The 20,267-nt window shown below is 51.7% G+C and overlaps 5 protein-coding genes and 1 non-coding gene across 6 annotated transcripts; 3 read left to right on the plus strand and 3 right to left on the minus strand.

The window, feature by feature from the left end:
* Positions 1-499: 499 nt before the first annotated feature.
* Positions 500-5,520, minus strand: K489DRAFT_402422 (uncharacterized protein; the record flags this gene model as incomplete). The annotated part of the gene is made up of 3 exons (XM_033607048.1): positions 5,491-5,520; positions 4,535-5,401; positions 500-4,469 (listed from the first exon to the last, which is right to left on the minus strand). Exons 2-3 carry the CDS (start codon positions 5,227-5,229, stop codon positions 500-502), a joined length of 4,665 nt encoding a protein of 1,554 aa, XP_033458572.1. The 5' UTR covers positions 5,230-5,401; positions 5,491-5,520.
* Positions 5,521-5,997: 477 nt separating this feature from the next.
* Positions 5,998-6,073, minus strand: K489DRAFT_t37. Its single transcript has one exon. It is a non-coding gene; the product is annotated as a tRNA-Gln (tRNA).
* Positions 6,074-7,632: 1,559 nt separating this feature from the next.
* On the plus strand, positions 7,633-9,380 carry K489DRAFT_321370 (putative P450 monooxygenase; the record flags this gene model as incomplete). Its single annotated transcript, XM_033601543.1, has 3 exons — positions 7,633-7,770; positions 7,912-8,287; positions 8,359-9,380. The coding sequence occupies 3 exons, from the start codon at positions 7,633-7,635 to the stop codon at positions 9,378-9,380; spliced, it is 1,536 nt and encodes a 511-aa protein (XP_033458573.1).
* Positions 9,381-9,838: 458 nt separating this feature from the next.
* Positions 9,839-12,373, plus strand: K489DRAFT_381536 (uncharacterized protein). Its single transcript, XM_033605143.1, has one exon. It carries the CDS (start codon positions 10,086-10,088, stop codon positions 12,234-12,236), a length of 2,151 nt encoding a protein of 716 aa, XP_033458574.1. The 5' UTR covers positions 9,839-10,085; the 3' UTR covers positions 12,237-12,373.
* A 469-nt stretch (positions 12,374-12,842) lies between these two features.
* Positions 12,843-16,472, minus strand: K489DRAFT_371543 (uncharacterized protein; the record flags this gene model as incomplete). The annotated part of the gene is made up of 5 exons (XM_033603246.1): positions 12,843-13,424; positions 13,487-14,218; positions 14,275-14,348; positions 14,394-14,683; positions 14,737-16,472. The coding sequence occupies 5 exons, from the start codon at positions 16,470-16,472 to the stop codon at positions 12,843-12,845; spliced, it is 3,414 nt and encodes a 1,137-aa protein (XP_033458575.1).
* A 1,532-nt stretch (positions 16,473-18,004) lies between these two features.
* K489DRAFT_321745 (glycosyltransferase family 4 protein) lies at positions 18,005-19,518 on the plus strand (the record flags this gene model as incomplete). Its single annotated transcript, XM_033601567.1, has 2 exons — positions 18,005-18,182; positions 18,275-19,518. The coding sequence occupies 2 exons, from the start codon at positions 18,005-18,007 to the stop codon at positions 19,516-19,518; spliced, it is 1,422 nt and encodes a 473-aa protein (XP_033458576.1).
* Between the last annotated feature and the right edge of the window lie 749 nt (positions 19,519-20,267).

The following is a 20,267-nucleotide window of genomic DNA, read 5'->3' on the forward strand; positions in this document are numbered from 1 at the left end:
CTTTTCTTTCTCGGTTTCGCTCCCAGTGCGTTCCCCCCTTTTCTCCCACGCTACTTTCTCCCACTGCTTCGTGAAGAAGCTCGGAGGTGGGATCGCTCGTGGAAGGTGTACGGATGTATAAATATAGTCTGATGGGCGGGACGACAAAGTCTGGAAGCTCCTTTCTTCATGACGTTTTTCTTTCTGTACTTACTATATGATCACTTAAACGTCCTCATATGACGCAAGATGTGTGAAAGAACTTCCGAGAACTCGTACCAGATGACTTCCGATGATTGATATGACATGTCTCCTTCCGAGCCTACGTCCACCTGAAAAGCTAGACGTAGGAGAGGCGTATGACTTGAAGGTGGAGATTTAGCATTGGCGCGTTGTTTTCCAAGCTGCCGGAGGGCCCAGTCCGATTTGACCAAATTCCGGTCCAGAAGGTAAAAAGTTGAGACGGGAGGCAGTGCTGTTTCAAAATTACATCCAATCCACTTCTTCTCGGAAAGAGAGATTACTCCGCCTGAGTTCCTCTACTGCTACATGTACAAGCCCACCTCGCTTTGAAATCAACCGGTGACATTCCCTCGAAAATCTTCCCGGCCTGCTTCGCAACTCGGACCCGCGCATATCGATCACTCGTCCCCGTCGTCGCCGTTCCTTCCACAATCCTATCATGCACCATCAACGCGGCGGCAAGCGTCTTCTCCCTCCCCTCCTCGCCGCCAGCGTAGTCACGGAGCAATATTCGAAAATCGGAGCAGCCGAGTTGGTTCTGGAGAATGTCCGTCATACGGGTGACGGGATGGTTGTTGGCGAAGCCGTCGTAGAGTGACATGTCCTCGAAGAAGAATTTGACGTGCCGATCAAAGAAGTCTTGGATCACGTTGTAGTCGAAGCCGGAATCAATGAACATGGCTCCGCAGAAGCTCTCTAGGACATCTGGGAGGCATTTGGGAGGATCCTGGACTGTTGTCCAATAGTCTTGCAGACGATGAGGCTGATCTTGCTCCTGTGCGAGGCGCTGGGCTTCGGAGTGGGCTTCTGCAAGCAGCACGGCGTAATCGGAGATCTGGCCTTGGAGCTCGGGGTGATGGTGGCGAATGTGCCGATGAAACCCAAGTTTGACGCAAAGGGCGCCAAGGAAGCGATTGTTGACTATACACATTTTACTCTCGGTGAGGAAGTGCGGATCTTTGTCGGGAAACCGGTCGAACAGGAATGTAACAGCTGCTAGGTCGAATAGCGCATCACCAAGGAATTCAAGACGCTGATAGTTTGGAAGCTGGATATGAGTGAACGGTAAGCTGGGATGGACGAAGGCGACTTGTGCAAGTCGAGGATATCGGAAACAATAGGGGTGCTCCTTTTCGAGCTTAGTCGCGAGATCCTTTTGCACTGCTGTGACATGACCAGTTTGATAGCTCGGAATCGCTTTCGAATATGTGGCCATATAGTCCTCCCAGCGTACCATGGTATGGTCTTTGCTACCGACGAGCTTGGTGACCGTCTGAACAGCATTGTCGAATTGCTGCGAGGTCCACCTACCTGGACGTCGGGCGTGTAGGAAGGCTGCACCAATCAGAGCCTCAGACACGTCTGCAATCGATTTCTGACTTAGATCATGCTTCTCAGGGCCATGAAACATTGACTTCGGCGCATCTCCGGCCTTGACACCTGTCCCTCTGACCAGAGACAGACCTTCCGGATACCAGATGCGTCGTGAAAACGCCTTGCTTCTGACATACTCGTACAACTTGAGATGATCATCAGAAGCGCGGTTGAACAGATTTTTGTTGCAGAGCATCAGCATGCGTCTGACGTGGAATTCAAACTCATTTTCGTCCGGGTTCATGATGTATACGGACATGGAGGTCGCGACTTTCAGGAAGGTGTCGCCCAACCACTCGAGACGCTCGTAATTCTCTCCCATCCCAGAGCGGATGTTCACAGTGACAGGCTCATCAGCGTCATGATCACCGCTGCTGTCGGAGTCTTTCGTGAAAGCCATCAATGCCAATTCGGGGCTACAATCGACACCGACGACTGAAATGCCCTCCAGACTGATTAGGCAGGACTCGAACCTGTGGATGATAGCGGGCCACAAGAAGCACGTTGCGGCCAGATCTGAAGGTATCGCAGAGATTCGAAGTGGTTCTGGGCAAATGTATGCTTTTGTCACTTTTTTGTTGGTCATTTCCTTCGCTTCTGGCTTGGCTAGTAGATTTCGCCGCAAAGTGTATGGCGACAGTCCAGCCACAATGACAGGCTGGGTGGTGGCCAACTGCGCTCGTCCACTAGATTTCTTGAATGGGCTGAGGCTGAATTCGAGAATGCTTTTGGCATCCTTCTTCGACACGCCGTCTTCCGGGATGGGATGATCCAGAGTGAGGTCGTGGCAAACCTCTCGCGTCGTGAAAAATTTCCGTCGTCCATCCCACGGGTCCACGACAAATTTGTCGAGTAGGAATGTGGTCGGCATGATGGCGGTCCACTGGTATCCTTTGCGATTGCAGACGACCTCGTCCAGCGTTTCGTGGTCGATGATGTTTCCGGGAAGAATGTGCGTGGCACCCTCGGTCGTAACACTTTCGTTCACAGGACACAACCAGTAAGACATTTTCTCCGGCTCTTCAAGGTATTCTTTGCTGAACACGTCGTTGAATATTACCAATGTGAACTGGGTGAGCTTTGTCGTCATGTGTTCCGAGACATCAAGAGGCTTTCTATCACCAAGGTTCGTTGACTTCACCATGACGGATTGGCCATTGCTGAGAAATATCGGAAATTGAGGAAAGTTTACCTGTTGCGTCCTCGTCAAGAAGAGTAATCTGCGATGTGGTCTCTCAAGCTCGCCGTCCACCAAGTCGATAAGAGTCGCCCAAAGTTTGTCTGGAACGGTACCTCTTGTCTCGGCCCACAGAGATGGCTTCGATCGTATCGGATATGACTTGCCTTTAGACAATCCCGTGGCGAGCTTTGCATTTCTCATAGCCGGAAGCTTCTTTTGATAGATCGGCATGAAAAATTCGTTTAGATAAGCTTTCTTGCGAAGCTGCATACAGGCCTCGAATGCAGCGGACCGCCTTGCAAGCTGCTTCTTGGTCTGAGGTTTGCCTGTCGCAGAACATATCGGAGAATTACCAGGTAGAATGACTTCGGCTTGGAATCTACCGCCGCGAGCGAACACGGCGTACGTAGGGCACTGTGACAATCGGCTGTCGCTGGAACACGGAACGGCAGAAACAAAATGTTCAAGTACCGCCATTGCATTTCCTATCGTGAGCCTGGCGCCCGTGCTCTCCTCGATATGTATATCCAAATCAATAGCGTCGTCAAGTAGGCGTTCGGGATCGATATTGCCATTTAATTGACGGTCTGGTGGTAGGTTTGCGCAATGTTGCCGCATCGTATGCCCTCCCCGGATCACCTCTTGAGCAAGAAATTTCTCACAGTGATTGCCCTCTTCGAGCATATGTACGTATTTCGAGTTTCGTTTCCTTGCTCTACCTTTTGACTGGACATACGCTATCATGGTTTTGTAAATTGAGAATCTGATGACCAAATTGCAAGACGGAATGTCCAGACCCTCCTCGGCAACACTTGTAGCGAACATACAGTTCACTTCGCCGCTACGGAGATGAGTTAAACTCAAGACCTGTGATCGAAGGCTGAAGGTTGAGCGATCAAGTTTATCATCCTTCCCGCTGCCAGTCACGAATCCAGGCCTCAAGTTATTGATCCCGATCTCGGTAACTAGTTGACATAGAAGCCGTGCAGTTTGCTTCCAATCAACAAAGATTATACAGCGTTGTTCGTTGTCACGCGCGAACTCAGGGGTCACGTATTGCAGCAGTCGTGCAACTTTGCGACTCATGATATTTGTCGTTGTTGTTGTTCCGATCATCAGCTGGCTGAGGTTTTCCTCGGCGTATGACTTTCGTAATGCCTCAGTGTTCTTGTGTGAAATATCTGTCTTCTGACTCTGCACGTACTCGATAATGTCTTGAACCATCTTTGTAACGTCCGCCTCGGCGGAACTGGACTCCAAAGCAGATGTCATGCCGTGAAAGCGTTTCTTTGCAGTCCTGACGAGCTCATCTTCGTTATCGGGATGTATGACGTCGCATAGGTAACGATCAGCGCACCAGTGACCGAGGTGCCGTGAGATCTCTGACGCGCGTCTTAGTATGCCTTGAAAGGCGTCTTGGTCGTTGCAGATCTGCTTCAAGGATAGCAGAAAGGGCGACTGGTAGTCTGCGACCAGTGCAGGCGCGTACCTGATGAGCTGTTCCGATGGTCTGTTGACCGCGTCAACGAGGCTCATATCAGCCGTGGTCATGATCTTAGAATCGAGCAGCTTTTCGAGTTCAAAGACAGCTTGTGCAAAGTCCGTGTTGGAGTCCACTGGACTGGCCGTCATGCCAAATACAAGGGGTCTTTGCAACGAATCTTTCTCCGTTCGATAGTAGTTGCGGATTATCCTGTCCATTTGGTCAGCAGCGTTCATATAGCGGCGATGAGCTACCACGTTTGCTTTCCGTCTTACGTCGCGTATGGATGGTTCTTCTTCGCATGATGAGCTTCATCGATGACAAGCAGATTGATCCCCTTCATGGTGATGTGGCCACGCGACAGGCATTGTTCCAATATTGCAGGCGTGCACACGACGACTTTGTGCTCAGCAAACATCTGCTCCCAATCAGATCTCGTCAAGGTATCTGTCCGGTCATCTCCACATAGCCGGATGATTTTGTGATCAAGATTCGCTTCAAGGACCGAGAATTGTTGAAATGCTAGAGCGACAGAACAACACAGAAAGAAGGCAACTTTCTGCGGTCTACCAGCTGCTCGGTTTTCGAGCTCTTGATCGATGATATGTTGTAACAGTAACACTGCAATCAGAGTCTTGCCGCTTCCAGTATCAAGACATGCGATAGAGTTGGTCGTCTTTGCACGCTCGAAGAGCTCAAGTTGATACTCGCGGGGGTTCTTCACGATCGGGGCAGATTGTTGTTTGGCGAGCAACTGTGCAATCGACTGGTGGTCATCGCCGGGATTTGATGACCCAGTCTTGCCTGCCGAGCTCAAGGCGTTTTGGGCAGAGCGACTGGTCAGCCACTGGTCGAAAATGGCGTTTTGGGCGCGTCTTTTATCGTCGCGGTTACTGGTTGCCTCGTGTGGAGTGTCAAAAGCGTCATCTTCGGCGTCGGAGATGGCTTGTTCGTGCAGTATCGACATCATCGTGTGTCATTGGAGGTGTTTGGAGTTGATGTGCTTTTCATCGAATAGTGATCCAGGCTAAGTGGAGAGAGGTGAAGGTCAAGTCTGGAAACAGCAAGACGTGAAACACATGTATTCGAGCTTTCATTTGAATTGCTCGTGACGGAGCAAGGTAATGGTGAATTAAACACACCTGGGCATGTGACGATCAGGCGCGAACGACGCGAATACCTGCTTGGAATGCGGTCGACGCATATTCACGCGCGGACCTCAATTGCCTACCTGACTAGGTGCTTTCGCCACAGTCCGTGAGATGATATGTGCTTATCAGGCGTTGCTACATATTGCGAAGGCCTCCTCTCAGGCGCACCTTCATCTACGCTCTCCGAACACATCATCGGAACTACACAGCTCAGATCCATCCCGTCGGCTACACACATCGTCAGGCTGCGTGCGTGTGAGTGCTCGGCCCATCAGAGGGCAGAGTGTAGAAACCACAACATCTCCGCATCGTCGACTTGACATGTCATAAGATCGATGCTTGAACTGCCCTTGAAGAGGTGGCTTGTCATGGCTTGTAAGGAATTGTCAACTCAAGTGCAAAGACCTTGGAATTGAATTGGGCAGAGAGACTGCAGAAAATAGATAAGGGTGATGAATCAGACGCGTTAGGGTTATATATGTGCTTATGCCTCACGAGCGACTTTCGTAATGATGACAGCCCCCTTATCGCAACGAACATTGAAAAACAAAAACATGGTAAGAGTCGATCACGATGGAAGATCCAAATACCCACGCCTTGATTCGAACAAGGGATCATTCGTTTTTAGCAGAAACGAAGCAGTAGCCACTGTGCCACGCGGGCGAAGGCCTGCGCCGCACGTCAGCAATATATAGGCTGGGATGCGTGTGAGTTTGGAGGCGCAGCATCATGCCAACGTTGTGGTAAGATACCCCCGGAGAGAATCGAACTCCCGTCGTGACTGCTGTGCGTGAACAGACGTAATGTGTGAGCTTGTATGGTTTCGATGCAGCCGCGCAAGCCTTGAGAACACCTTGAGCTGAGTGAAGCGGACATGCCACTGAGAGTTTCCTTGCAGTAGGATGGCTCGGCGCTCATGAGCCTTGTAAACATACATACACAGGATCTTGCGTCCGAGAAGCCAGAGAGAGACCAGTCGTCGTTTGTCGTTTCTAATACCATACATGAGACTGTTCGGTGATGTTCATAAATCACTGCAGTGGCTACTTTATGTGTAGTCGATGTCTCCACGCCAATAGTAGAGAGTCGAAACGACCAGGACAAGCGAACAGTGCAGACGTTGGCCAGGTGCGGGATACTGATGATCGGTACCTGCTGTAGGTGCAGCAGTACGTAACGGCGATCGGAGTGTTCTCCTGTACCTGATAGACAGGGAGTGGGGTGCTGGAGTATCCGCGGACATGTGTATGCACAACAGCAACAGGCGGGGTCGTCTTCCGGGCGGGGCAACGCTGATGGTGATGTGACGTTCCAATGCGAAATACGAAACCACCTGGGCAGCGATCACATCCACGATATTGGCTGCCCCGAGGTGAATATTACACACATCAAGTGGTGGGGATCTGCATGACGCTGGAAAATGCCACGAAGCATCGTGATCTTGTTGCGCAAATCCTCCACTTCACATCACTGCTTTCTATTCAAAACAGGGCATCGCTCTTGGGCCATGCCCATCATATTGTCGGACGGACTGTACAATACTTCAAACTGCAACATGACAAAATGCCGAATACTTGTTTGTGTGGGGTGGCGTACATCATGGAACTGTGCTCTCTATAAATGTATTCATTCGTGCCCAGGAGCCAACAACATTATCGCCGAAGACATCCGTCGTTCTCCGGTCCTTCATCATAGCATGCTTTCTGTATCCAACCGAGATGAGATCAATCAACCCTTCAAGAAGGCTGAACTATAAATGTTGCATAATGATGAAGTGAGAGCCAGGACGCATTGAAGTTATGCACCGGACAGTTCGAAGCCCGATCAGCGCATTTCCCCACAAAGCAAGTGCAAAGGCAGAATTCTGATTGGCTCCTCACAAACGAGGAACGACGTCCGACGTAATTTTGCCGCTTAACGAAGCGCAGTGCCTGCTACACCGGCTTGGCCTGGTCCGGAGCTGAAGATCGAAACTCAAGCGAAACGCACGGCCGACGTGTGCAGCCTGCGCCAACGAGGTACGGTGCTGTAGCGGGCAACCGGAGTAGAATATAATTATATCTCACGATGCCGCCGCTGCCATAATCCTCTTCCATGTTTCAGCGATTTTCAATTCTCGATCCTCTCCCAACATCATCGTCGCCATGGTGAGCGCTTCCGTCTATGTGGCCCTTGGTGGCCTGGCTGTCACCTATGCCTTCGTCTCTTTCTTCATCTTGCCGATGTTCTCGGCTCAGGAGAAATATCTCCGCCAGCAACCCTGGGTCGGAGTCAAGGGCAATGGCCTGTTTGCGCGATTCCGCGCGGGCATGGCCACCATCAAGAACACTTCGTCCATGGTCCAGGAAGGATACCAAAAGGTCAGCAATTTGAACTGCAGTAGAATGATAGAGAGGGCAGACTATGTCTTGTCAAGCGAGATCCCAATTGGATCTCATGGCCTTTTCTGTCATTCTACAAAAGATGTCACAAATGATCAATGCTGAATTTCTTTCCCACAGTACTCCAAGAACCAGAAAGTCTTCGTCCTGCCTCAGTTCAGCCGTCCCCCATTCGTCGTGATTCCGGCCGACAAGGTCATGGAATTCCTCAACAAAAGCGATGACCAAGTCGACCACCAAACTGTCGGCCGGGAGAGCATCGCCCACAAGTACTGCATTGGCGACAACTTTGAAGATGCCTCTCACTTTGATGTTGTCCGCCGCCAGCTGACCCGAAAGCTGCCTTTGCTTACCGCTGATGTTTACGCCGAGTTGGTCATGGCCATGAAGGAGCAATGGGCGCCCGGTACCGAGTGGAAGTCCGTCAACGTCTACCCTACGGCTATGCGAATTGTCAGCCAGGCTGCCAACCGTGTTTTCTCGGGCAAAGACCTCTGTGAGTTTTCCCGCAGCCCCCGACACAATGTAGGAAGCAGCCACGGGCGTCATGGGCTAATGATCTACTAGGCCGCGATCCTCGCTTCCTCGAATCGTCACGATTGTATTCGACCGAGACTTTCAAGTCTGGCGCAATCTTAAAGCTGATTCCGGATTTCTTGCACCCTATCGTCGCCCCTTTCGTCGTTCGCGAATGCCGTAGACACTTCAACATTTGCAAGGAGATCGCCACACCCATCATCGAAGACCGCCTCCACCGTATGCGCACACAAGGGAAGGCCTACGAGCCTGCCGTCGACGTCCTGCAGTGGATTCTCGATGACGCTTTCGAAGTCGCTGACGCTCAGCCTTACCGTCTCACTGTCGACTGGATCTGCAGCTGTCTCCTCCTCTTAAACATGGTTGCCATCCACACCACCAGCATGGTCACCACCCAGACTCTTCTCGATCTCTACAGCTCACCTGACCGCGACGAACTGGTCGCTGGCCTGCGTGAGGAAGCCGAACGCGTCCTGACCATCAGCAAGGGCGAATGGTCCAAGGACGCCGTCAACAGCCTCCTCCGTGTCGACTCGGTCATCCGCGAGACCATGCGCGTCACCTCGCTTGGCGAGCTCGGCATGCCCCGTATCGTCTCTGACCCTAACGGCATCACCTTGAGCGGTGGTATCCACTTGCCTCAGGGCGTCCGTGTCATCATGCCCACCTACTCCATCCAGACCGACGAGAGCAAATACGAAAACCCCAAGAAATGGGACGGCTTCCGCTTCTCGCGACCCCACGAGGAATTCCTGTCTAGCCCGGCTGGCAAAGTCTCCGGAGACGCTGGTCGCTTGGAGAAGGTTCTCGAGCACAAGAACCGTGGTCTGATCGTGACTTCTGACGACTTCTTCACCTTTGGCGCCGTCCGTCACGCGTGCCCGGGACGTTTCTTCGCCTCCCAGGAGATGAAGTTGATGATCGCATACATTGTCATGAACTTCGACATCAAGATTGATGGCGGTCGCCCACCGTCATTCTCGTTCAACGGTGCATGTGTGCCTCTTGATAGCTCCACCATGGACATTCGCCTCCGTCAGCAGTCAGCCTGAAGGAATCGAAGGATGATGATGGGTCTCGGCGTTAGTTTTCCAATCAAATTTTAGTTCAAGGGGATATCCAATCACGATTTTACGTCTTTTACCATGCCGCTGTCGTGTTTCGTCACCACCCATAGAACCCGCTTCGTCATGTTTACCATGAAATTCATGCAGATAGCCTGGATGTCGCTAATTGGCGAGGATTCCCTGCTGAGATGGTAAAGTACACGTGAGTAAGGATGTTCTATACATTTGCCAGACCATCACAACCAGACGTTCCCTGGCGGATTGAGTTGTCTCCTGCGGGAGTGCCTCGGCGGAAAAGAGAATGGGTGGGATCGGCAACGCGCTAGACGACGCGGGCGGGAACAACCCTCGCGTAAATTATGCGGGCGAACAGATGGATTGCGCGTCGCCCCTCTCCATTCTTGGACATCCCAGGGACTTTGCATGCAATTAGATCGTCAGGGCTGAATTTCTATGGCAAGAGACGTGAGAAAGATACGCCAACTTTTCGCGAGTTGTCCTTATCTACACTATCGATTCTCCGTCCCAAACACCATTGTCACTCGCTACGCCGGCCCATCACACTCGCTCTCACCTTCATCCTCGTCGTTCTGGCGAGTACTGTAAAATTATCACCACAACACTCTATGACACCCGCCGCATGAGAGAACATAATCGGATCAACTCACCGGGATCGTATTAATCATAATCATGGGCAAACACCAATACGGCCTCGTGTTCGACGCTGGATCGTCAGGAACACGAGTCTACGTCTATCAATGGCTCAACGCAGAGGCCGCCCGCGCTGACGACGACGGCGAACATCTCCTGGAATTGCCCAAGATCAAGACCAAGAAGGACTGGATCAAGAAGGTAAAGCCAGGCGTATCAACATTCGGAACCAAGCCCGAAAAGGTCGGACCTGAACATCTGAAAGAGCTGGTGGACTTTGCGCTCAGTGTTGTGCCCAAAAAGGATGTCGCGCAGACTCCCATCTTCCTCCTTGCTACAGCGGGTATGCGCCTGTTGCCAGACAATCAGCGCAATGCGGTACTTGAGAATATCTGCTCGTATTTCCAGAAGAACACCAAATTCCAATTGCCAGACTGCGCGATGCACGTGCAGGTCATCCCGGGAGAGACCGAAGGCCTTTACGGCTGGGTCGCGGCAAATTATCTCTTAGGAGGGTTCAATGCTCCAGACGCACACCATTCGACGAAGAAACACAGTACATATGGCTTTCTCGACATGGGAGGAGCGTCAGCGCAGATCGCTTTTGCGCCAAATGCGACCGAATCGGAGAAGCACTGGAATGATTTGAAAAGAATTAACTTGAGGAGAATCAACGGCGAAACGTTGGACTATCGGGTGTTTGTGACAACTTGGCTGGGTTTCGGCGCGAATGAGGCGCGCAGGAGATACGTGGAAAAGTTGGTGGAGTCATATACTACCGAACATGAGATCCCTGATCCGTGTCTCCCTCGCGGTATCGCTACGAAGAAGACCGGAGAAGAGATCGCGCCGGGCTCGGCTGATTTAGAAGGCAAGGAGGCACATCTCATTGGGACCGGAATTTTCCCTGAATGCATGAAACGGACATATCCCCTGCTCGAGAAGGAGAAGGCCTGTTCCGACCTGCCTTGTCTCCTGGATGGCGTTCACACTCCCAACATTGATTTCAATGTTAACCATTTCGTCGGCGTTTCCGAGTTCTGGCACACGACACATTCAGTCTTTTCGGATTCACATAAGCAAAAAGCGTACGATTTCGAAACATATCAGAAGCAGGTCGAAGAATTCTGCTCCCAAGACTGGAAGAGCCTCGAGGCTGGTGTCGCAGCTGGAAAATGGGGTGTCAAGGTCGATGTGAAGGAAGTAGAGGAGGTCTGCTTCAAAGCAAGCTGGCTGATCAACATGCTTCACATGGGTATCGGCGTCCCAAGAATTGGCTTGGAGCATATGAATGGCACGACCAACAAGACTGAGGCGCTCATCGACAACGCCAAGGACAAGGGCTTCATCGATGCTTTCCAAGCAGTAGATAAGATCGATGGGAAAGAGTTGTCCTGGACTTTGGGCAAAATCGTGCTTTACGCTTCCTCGCAGATTCCACCAGCTGAGGGCGCGCTTGCAGTGGGATTCGGCAGCAATTTGAAGGACAGCAATAGCCTACCCAAGGATTTCCAATACGCTGGTGGTGCTCCTCAGCTCTTCAGACCGGACCACGACGACGACGATGACGACGACGATGATGATCACTACTCCCTCAACCTCAAGGGACATTACGCCCGCCGTGTCCCCGGCATTCTCATCTTCCTCCTCATCCTTCTCCTTGCAGCATACCTCCTCTGCGGTCGCGACCGCCGCTCCGCCCTCTACAACAAATTCCTCACCATGCTTGGCCGCAAACCCAGCAGCGGCTCCATCCGCCTCAAGCGCAAACAGGCCGGGGGAAATGGTTTCGGCAAATTATTCGGCGGCGCAGGCGGCGCCAATTCTCCCAGCTACGAACGTGTCCTCGAAGAAGCCACTCCGGAAGACTTCGAACTCGCGGATGTCAGCTCCGATGATGACCGTCTCTCATCCTCCAGCCACAGCGGCATAGATCCTCACAGCGGTGGCAATGCGGTTGGTGTTTCTGCCCGTAGCGGACGCACCTCGGGCATGAACACGCCGGCGAATCGTGGCCTGAGTCCTGATACTACACGCACGTCGCCGAGGGGTGGTGTTGGCTCGCTTGGACTGGGCTCGGCGAATGCTGCTTTCGATCGGAGTGGTCTCAACTCGAGGAGTGAGAGTCGGCGCGCGAGTCCTTCATCGAGAGCGATGGGTCGGACGCCGCTTAAGGGTAGTGTGGCTTAAGGGACGCTTTTTTTATGTATTCGGGCGAGGGTCATTTTCTGGCGTTTTGCATATTTGGGGTTGGATTGCTGCATCTCTAATCAATGTATACTTTTTCCACTAATGGATCAACTTGACCAAAATATGCCACCGATGACCCGTTTGACTTCGTCCTCGGTCTGTATTCAGCTTCGATCCGCAGTACCATTCACCGCCCGATCAAGAAAGAATCGTCACTGTCGATCCTCAGGTCAGCTTACGATTTAAGATCGATGGTGTGCACGCTTTTGTGTTCCATTCCTGATAATACGGAGGTACTTGGTCAATCTGCTTGGATCTAATCAGAGACTCAATATGAATATAAACTTTTGCCTTGTCCGGCCACTCCCCAGCTGTGTCCTGCCATTCCTCAGCCTTGCCAGACAACCTTTCCTTGCCTGATAATCGATGTAATCCTCGTATTGTGGTTCAGATCATCCGTATAAAGTCTCCGGCACCATTACTCGAGAATCAGTTCAGTCCTCAGACCACCTCGTGCCTTGCCGTGTCTCAAATCTTTCTCAAGCACCATTGTCCAGAATTACTCATTCATATCGCAAACGTGAATCGTGCTCTTCATTCTTTCGCTCATGGCTCATCCGTAAAGTGGCCTTCGCGGTCCAGCTGATTCGCAATAGTGCTTCCGCTACGAGGCCTCCGAGAATTCCCTTGGACTTCCGAGTTGGCAATAATAAACGGACGCCCACCACTATCGTGTCCCACCTGTCCGAAGATCTCTAGTAGCTCGTTAAAGCCCAGAGACTCTGAGAGTGACGGATTATCCATGACGGAGTTGATTTCGAGGTCCTTGCGACGCTTGATTTCCTCCATTTTCTCGTCGATGGTGTTACGAACGACCAGCCTACACAGCTGGCTCGTACGATTTTGACCGATCCTGTAGACTCTGCAGAAGCCTTGCTGCTCGATTGCTGAGTTCCACCAGGGATCGACGATTATGACCCGTGCCGCGACTGTGAGATTTAGTCCTTGTCCGCCGGATTTGAGCGATGCCAGCATGATGCTCTTAGATTGCTCTGGGTCGGAGAACTCGACAATCGCTTTCTCTCTTGCATCATGGTCTATGCCGCCGTGGTAGGTCACATAACGCCAGCCTTCCTCTCTGCAGATTCGTGCCATGATGTGCACAAGATGGATGAATTGAGTATATACCTAGAGGTTTCGTGCGAATTAGTGCTCTCACCTAGGGAAGGTTAGCGAAGGGAAACACTCACGATTATTTTCACGTCTGGATCCTCGCTGAGCCACTTGAGGATCTGCATCTTCACGCCTCGGGTCTTGGCCGATGAAATCATCTCTCCAGGTAACGTGAGCCATGACGGCAGCGAGCTGTTCTTGCGGGGTTTCGCAGCACCACTATCGCTCTCTCCATCCTCTTCTTCAACCTCCTCCAATGCCTTGAGGCAATCCTTCACGCTTGTGTACGGAGTTTGGCAGATCAAGCACATTGCCTGACCATGCCCAGCACGAGCAGCGTCATGCTGAAGCCGAGTGATGCAATTAGCACAGTAGACGTGGAAGCAACTTGTAATCATAGGATCCCGAGGCACTTGATGGCATCCGGCACATTCGATATTCCTCAGAAGTTCCTGCCACTTCGTAGAACTTCTTACTTCAGAGATGTATGGCGTGAAATCTGCCGATCGTCCATGATTTCCACCAGTGTTGGAAACGTGGGCTGCCGGCGGTATATCTGCGAGTCGCTGCATGACTTCGTTGTGATCGCTTCCGCCAAGTGCCTGTGTTTGTTCTGGATTTGCCATATCCAGCGCGTGGGCGATCTGGCGAAGTAGCCTATCATCCGAAGGTCCAGCAGCCCTGGTCGCATTCACAGCAACCCGATTGAGCTTTTCATAATCTTCCAATTGGAAGAGGCTCGTGATGGTCTCTTGTGCTAGAAGGACATGGGATGTGATCTGCCTGAGCCGTAGAACGAGGGTCCAGATCTAATCGAGAATCAGCTTGAACGGGGATTTCAAAACTCTCTGGGACAGGGTCTTACATGTCTGCAGCGTTGCTTCTGAGTCTCGTCAGACAACAAGATACTGTTGATCTCGTCGATGAAACGCTTCGTGACTAGAAACAATCAGTAAGGTTGCATACGGAGGGGTAGTCACTTACCGATATCGTAAATAGTACGTTCAACTTCGGTAAACTCAAGATAAAGCACCGCTCCACTTGCTCTTGGCAGGGACAACAGCTTGGCGCCGCAGAATGTACTGCTATGGGTGCGGCGAATCATGTACTTGCTCAAGAGAGCAGTGAGCCTTTGTGATCCTTCAAAATCTTCGCAGAAATTTTCCTTAAATATCTGAAATGAGCCTGTGAGAGGCACCTTAAGGAACAGAAATAAAGCGTAATACTCCGAGATTCCATTGAGGACAGGCGTCCCGGTCAACGCCCATCTGTGTCTGATCGTACAAATGTCAGTAGAGTGTCACGGAATGATAGATTGAAAACTTACACGGCATCGATGTGCCTGCAAGCTTGCGAGATCCGGGTGTCGTGATTCTTGATGCAGTGCGCCTCATCGAGGACGACTCTGAGGAACCGAGCGCGGAGGAAAACACCCTTATCCTTCTCATAGTGGTCATTCCACCACCGGCTCTTCTCTTCCGCAGTGGTCAGATAGATTGGTGGGCTTGCTTGCGGAAAGCTGGCGGAAATCTCCGAATATGTCGTGAAGACAATGTGAGCATCTTCAAGCTCTGCAATGAGTTCTTCGTCTTGCATCTTAAGTCGGTGCCCGGAGTAATGAGTGACAATTTTGCCGTAGCCGTACCTGCGGTCTCTGTCACGTCCAACCTGTGATTTGCAATGCTTCCTCAGCTCTGCCTGCCATTGGGCCAGTATTGCTCGACTTGCAACGATCAAAGTGGCTCGCGGTCCCTCCTCTAGCAAATTTGGCAAGTTGTTCATGATGTTTGCCAACGTCTGAACAGTTTTTCCGAGGCCCATTTCATCTGCCATGATGCCGCCCCGAACAGATTCCGATTTTTCGCGATGCCGCATGAAAGCCGCACCCACCACTTGGAACGGCTTCAGTCCCGTGGTCATTCCTCTCAAAAGCCACGTCCCATCATCAAGCTTGGCTCTCACAGCTCCCTGGCCGTCAAATTTGCGTAGAGCGGAATTCAGCGTCTGGCAATCCTTCTTAGCTGCAGCCTTGTGTTCTGGTAAAGCAGCTTTGATGTATGATTTGAATGCTGTCATTTTACTTCTGTCCTTGGCATCATGGGCAAATCGGGTGGGCTCGGGAAGATTTGCAGTCTGCCGTTGACTGCGGAAGACATTTGTACCCATCAATAATGGTCCGTTGATATTGTTACTATCCCTCTGATTACCGCTGGCATTGTTCTTGCTCTTCCGGCCGCGCCGGGAAGATTTGTGGCTTTCGCGAAAGTCTTCGTCATCTTGGGCTTTTCGCTGCTTGCGCTTTACGGATCTTCGGGCTGTTTGCTTCAGACGAGTTGGTCTCTCGTCGTCTTCAGAAGTGCTGGTGCTGCGCTTACGCGAAGATTCGCTGGATTTCTTAACGCTAGATGGAGCGGAGACCGAGCGATCATCGTCATCATCATCATCAAGATCCAGGCTGCTTCCAGGATCGTCATCCTCGCGTGCAAGTTGTCCTAGGCCGCTCGTAAGGAATCTGGAGGTCATAGACTCGGTAGGCGGTTGATGAACGGAAGGGAATGTTGGAGCAGGATCAAGAACCTCCCCAAACAGCATGAGAGGCTCGGGCTGAGCTTCGTCGTCGTGGGAGTGCTGATCGGTACTAACGGGCATATCTTTGAACTGATTGAACATCTCGCGTTGCAACTCTTCCAGCTTGCGTCGTATAGCAGCACTACCTTCGGCGGCGTTGGCTGAGACCGGATTTTCCAGCGCTTCCTGATCGTTGCCCGGACCAGCGGCCTCAACGGCAGAGTCCTGAGCATCATCGGGGATGTTTTCTTCAACGGGAGGGTGGGTAGACTTATCTTTCTCGGGGAGAGGCAGATCAAATGGGGAAGCGGGAATCGTTTCCTGGCCACCTCCCGCCAGATTCTGATCACTTCCTGTGGTTTCGTCGTTGTCCTCGATGCTATCTGGTTCCGGCGTGTCGTGAACGAAAAGGGACTTCGCACTCTTATCTCCACCCATCTCGGTCTCGGCCTCAAAGGAGTTGTGCTGGGAAAAGCTACGGCCGGGAGAAGACATATGAAGCTTGGGAGAAGAACGATTGAACTTTTGACCGATAGACGACTTTGAACGACACGTGATCCTGTGTGTCAAATAAGCTTTCTTGAGGGGATTGAAGGGGGTGTTTACTTTCTGACGGTGATCCTCGAAGGGGTGTTACGAGATGACTAATGAGCCTCACGTTTTGAGTGATGACAAAGCGAGGATGTGGAATTACTTGTGTAGGTTGTGAGATGGATGTGAGATTTTCGAACGTGGAGAACTTTTGGTGTTGTCTAACGTGGACAACGGTGTGAAGCTGTCGACGTAGGTGGACTTGTGAGATTGCTGGAGGTGAGAATGACCTACAAGGGTCGTTGAAGGGAAAGATCGTCGAACGTGAACGTCAATGTGATCCGCGAAGGGAGGTGAAGGTGAGATCGCAAAGGGCGATGTGAGATTGGCGACGGTAAGGTGGAGTCAAGTGGTATGAGAGTGTGGGAAGGCTGTGATAAGGCTTGATAATAGTTGTTGTGAGGTGTGGTGAGTGACTTGGTGCGTGTGGTGTGTCGGAGGGTTAATGTCGGTGTGCGGAGTGGAAAGAAAGAAAGGTGGTGAGGAGCGGCCTTAAGTATCCAGCCCCCGACAGGATCACCTGAAGGAAAATCTTCAGGAGGCAGCTCGTAGGCCCACGAGATCGTCACACCACGAGCATGGGACAGCATGGGACCGCACTTGGCAGCATATACGAACTTCCCTGTCGTTAGAGGCATGTGACAGCAGCCAATCCAACTCAGGTGGGTACCATTCGATTGGTATCATCGAGTCGAGGACAATGCTGGTCATATCGCGGTCGTCAGTCAAAGGTGGAGCGAAGAATCTGTGACGAAACACTCGACTCTCCTCCGATCAACCCAACGTGTACCAACACGCGCGTGGAATATGTTCTACTTGTGAAGATCCTGGAAGTCCGTGATTGACTCTTTGCTCGTGTCAGACAGCAGCTGGCTACATATTCGAGGCATGTCACACCTACATAGGTAGAAGAGTTCTAGCACTGTCCGTGAAGTGGTTGATGCCCCATGGCCTGATGTCCGTAACAATTCGTCGGACAAATCTCTTCGTCCTGCACCCTCTTCTTGTGCGACACGGCGCAACCGTCGCCGAGCTTCACGTGGTCATGGAGTTCTTTCCACTGATCCAGCGGAAATGTCCCGAACATAAAAAAGCTGTGATCGAGTACGCCATATCTTTGAATGGTGATCAATGCTCACGGCAGACATCGGATTGGGCAACGTGTGCGATTTCTGCGATGTTAACAGCGTAAAATAGATACAATCACCATCCTTCACTAATAGATGGTGGTCGAGGCTTGGTCATTTTTAGAAAGGAAGATGTTCTGACAAGCTAGAGTTGACGACAGCCAAAAGCGATGTAGCAGGTCTGCCCTATGAAGCGCGCGGGTGGCTCAATTTCAATGTCAGATCACTCCCGAGCTTCACGCATCGCCGGTAGACGCGAGGCTTCCCGAGAAGTCGACGAGCGCGATCGCTTGAAAGGTGTCCTTGAAAATGGCAGCGAAATCATTCTCACCAAGGAGTATCGTCTTTGTTCATCCTGACCTTGGCATTGGCGGCGCTGAGCGACTGGTCATCGACGCCGCTGTCGGTTTACAGACACTTGGTCACACCGTGACAATATTCACTTCTTACCGCGACAAGGCGCATTGCTTTGAAGAGGCACGCGATGGTATGCCGAATGAACCTCTCGTTAGCTTGATGCAAGCAAGATAACGATGGACTGAAAACTTGACGCTACACCATACTGACTCACTGCTCAAGGCACACTGGATGTTCGCGTGCGTGGTGATAAGTTCTTCCCATCATCTGTTGGCGGCGGCCTAAGCATATTGTTCGCAATACTCCGCCAAGTGGCACTGGTCCTCAGCACTGTGGTCTTCTCAAGCGAACTTCGGCAACTTGCTCCAGATGTCTTGATCGTTGACCAGCTGAGCGCTTGTATCCCCCTGTTCCGATTGCTCTATCCCAAAGCAAGGATTCTATTCTATGGCCATTTCCCGGACAGGCTACTGGTGAAGCCCGAATCGGGACTGCGCAAATACATCAAGAACGCATACAGGGTGCCCTTTGATGCCGTCGAAGATTGGAGCACTGCTTGCTCGGACAGCATTGTGGTCAATAGCAAGTTCACGCGAAGCGTCTTCAAGAAGACGTTCCCAAGACTGCGCTCACGTGAGCTCAAAGTCGTGTACCCCTGCGTGGACACCGAGGAGGAGGCTTCTGATATGCAAGTACCCTTGTGGCCCAACAAGAAGCTTTTACTGAGCATCAATCGGTTCGAGGGCAAGAAGAATCTCGATCTTGCCGTGAAAGCTTACGCAGGATTGACGGCGGAAGAACGAGGCAAGGCCAAACTCGTCCTCGCTGGTGGCTTTGATCCACGTAATCACGAGAATGATCACACTTACCGCCACCTCCGCGATCTGTCAGACTCTCTGCAACTGACACATGCAACAAGGCGGGATCATGGTTCCACTGCAAATGATTTGTCAGATGAGAATGCCGAAGTCATCTTCCTACTCTCCATCCCACACGAATTGAAGGTTCGCCTTCTGCAGTCAGCTAGTCTACTGCTTTATACTCCCGAGAACGAACACTTTGGCATAGTGCCTCTAGAGGCGATGCTCGCAGGCGTCCCGGTCCTTGCTACCAATACCGGCGGACCTCTGGAGACTATATATGATGGTCGCACCGGCTGGCTGCGAGGTCCAGACAAGGTTCAACAATGGACTGACGTCATGCGCAAGCCGTTGATTCCCTCGAGCGAGACGACGCTGCGCGCCATGGGGACCCGCGGTCGAGAACGCGTGCGTGCAGAGTTTTCGCAAACCAAGATGACGGAAGCATTTGACCGTGAGGTACAGGGACTGATACAGTACAGTGGCGCACGTCCGAGGGTCTTTCCAATGTGGCTCTTGCCTGCTTTGCTTTTTGCTTTCGTTGCGCTGGTGGGTGCTCTCATGGCACTTCAAGGCGCAGTCCTCCGGTTGCGAGGTACCTCATAGGTCGAAGGACGAAATTATGATATTACTGTTGGCAAGATTATCGTCCCACGGTTCCTCTGAGCTGCCATTCGAGGACGCGCTATAAGTTCAGTCCCCAATATCGCGTCGCGTCGCACTACACTGCGGTCCGCTTCGACATCGATCAGAGGACATGCATCTTAGAATGTCATCAATGCGGGTCACTGTGCTGGAACTCGATTGTGCTCCTTCCCGATATTTTGAAGCTGTATATGCCACCGCAAGATCTGGGCATCGCTAGAATCGCGTCTCACGCCAGAGTGCTCTTTCTACGCAATTTCCAACGTGGATGTGCATACTGCTATAATCATTCTGCCGGCGAGAGCATGATGGCTCTACACTCGCGCAACGACGAATGTGATCGATGAAGTGCAGTCATGAGTGGGTCTAGATTGTCGACTTGGGTTGCACGTGGTTTCGGAAGGGCCAGGCAACTCCTTTCAAGCCCCAACTATACCTAGGAAGTGAGTCTTACGATACGATGATAACGTCGAACCCGAGACGAAAGATTATAGTATGCGTGTCCGTGATCCATATATGTGCATGAGCAAAGCTATCATGTACAGCAATCAGTAGTAAGCCGATGTGGAGAATGTAGCAGGCCTACCAAACGCGTGTTATTCATCCACAGCGGGACTAACGCGGGCCACGTGAGCGCGGAACACACGGGGGCGCGGAACACGCTTTTTCAATGCGCTGCATTCAACAATTAATATCTTAATGAACAATGA

The sequence above is a fragment of the Dissoconium aciculare genome (genome assembly GCF_010015565.1).
Source record: "Dissoconium aciculare CBS 342.82 unplaced genomic scaffold K489scaffold_8, whole genome shotgun sequence".
NCBI classification, from domain to species: domain Eukaryota; kingdom Fungi; phylum Ascomycota; class Dothideomycetes; order Mycosphaerellales; family Dissoconiaceae; genus Dissoconium; species Dissoconium aciculare.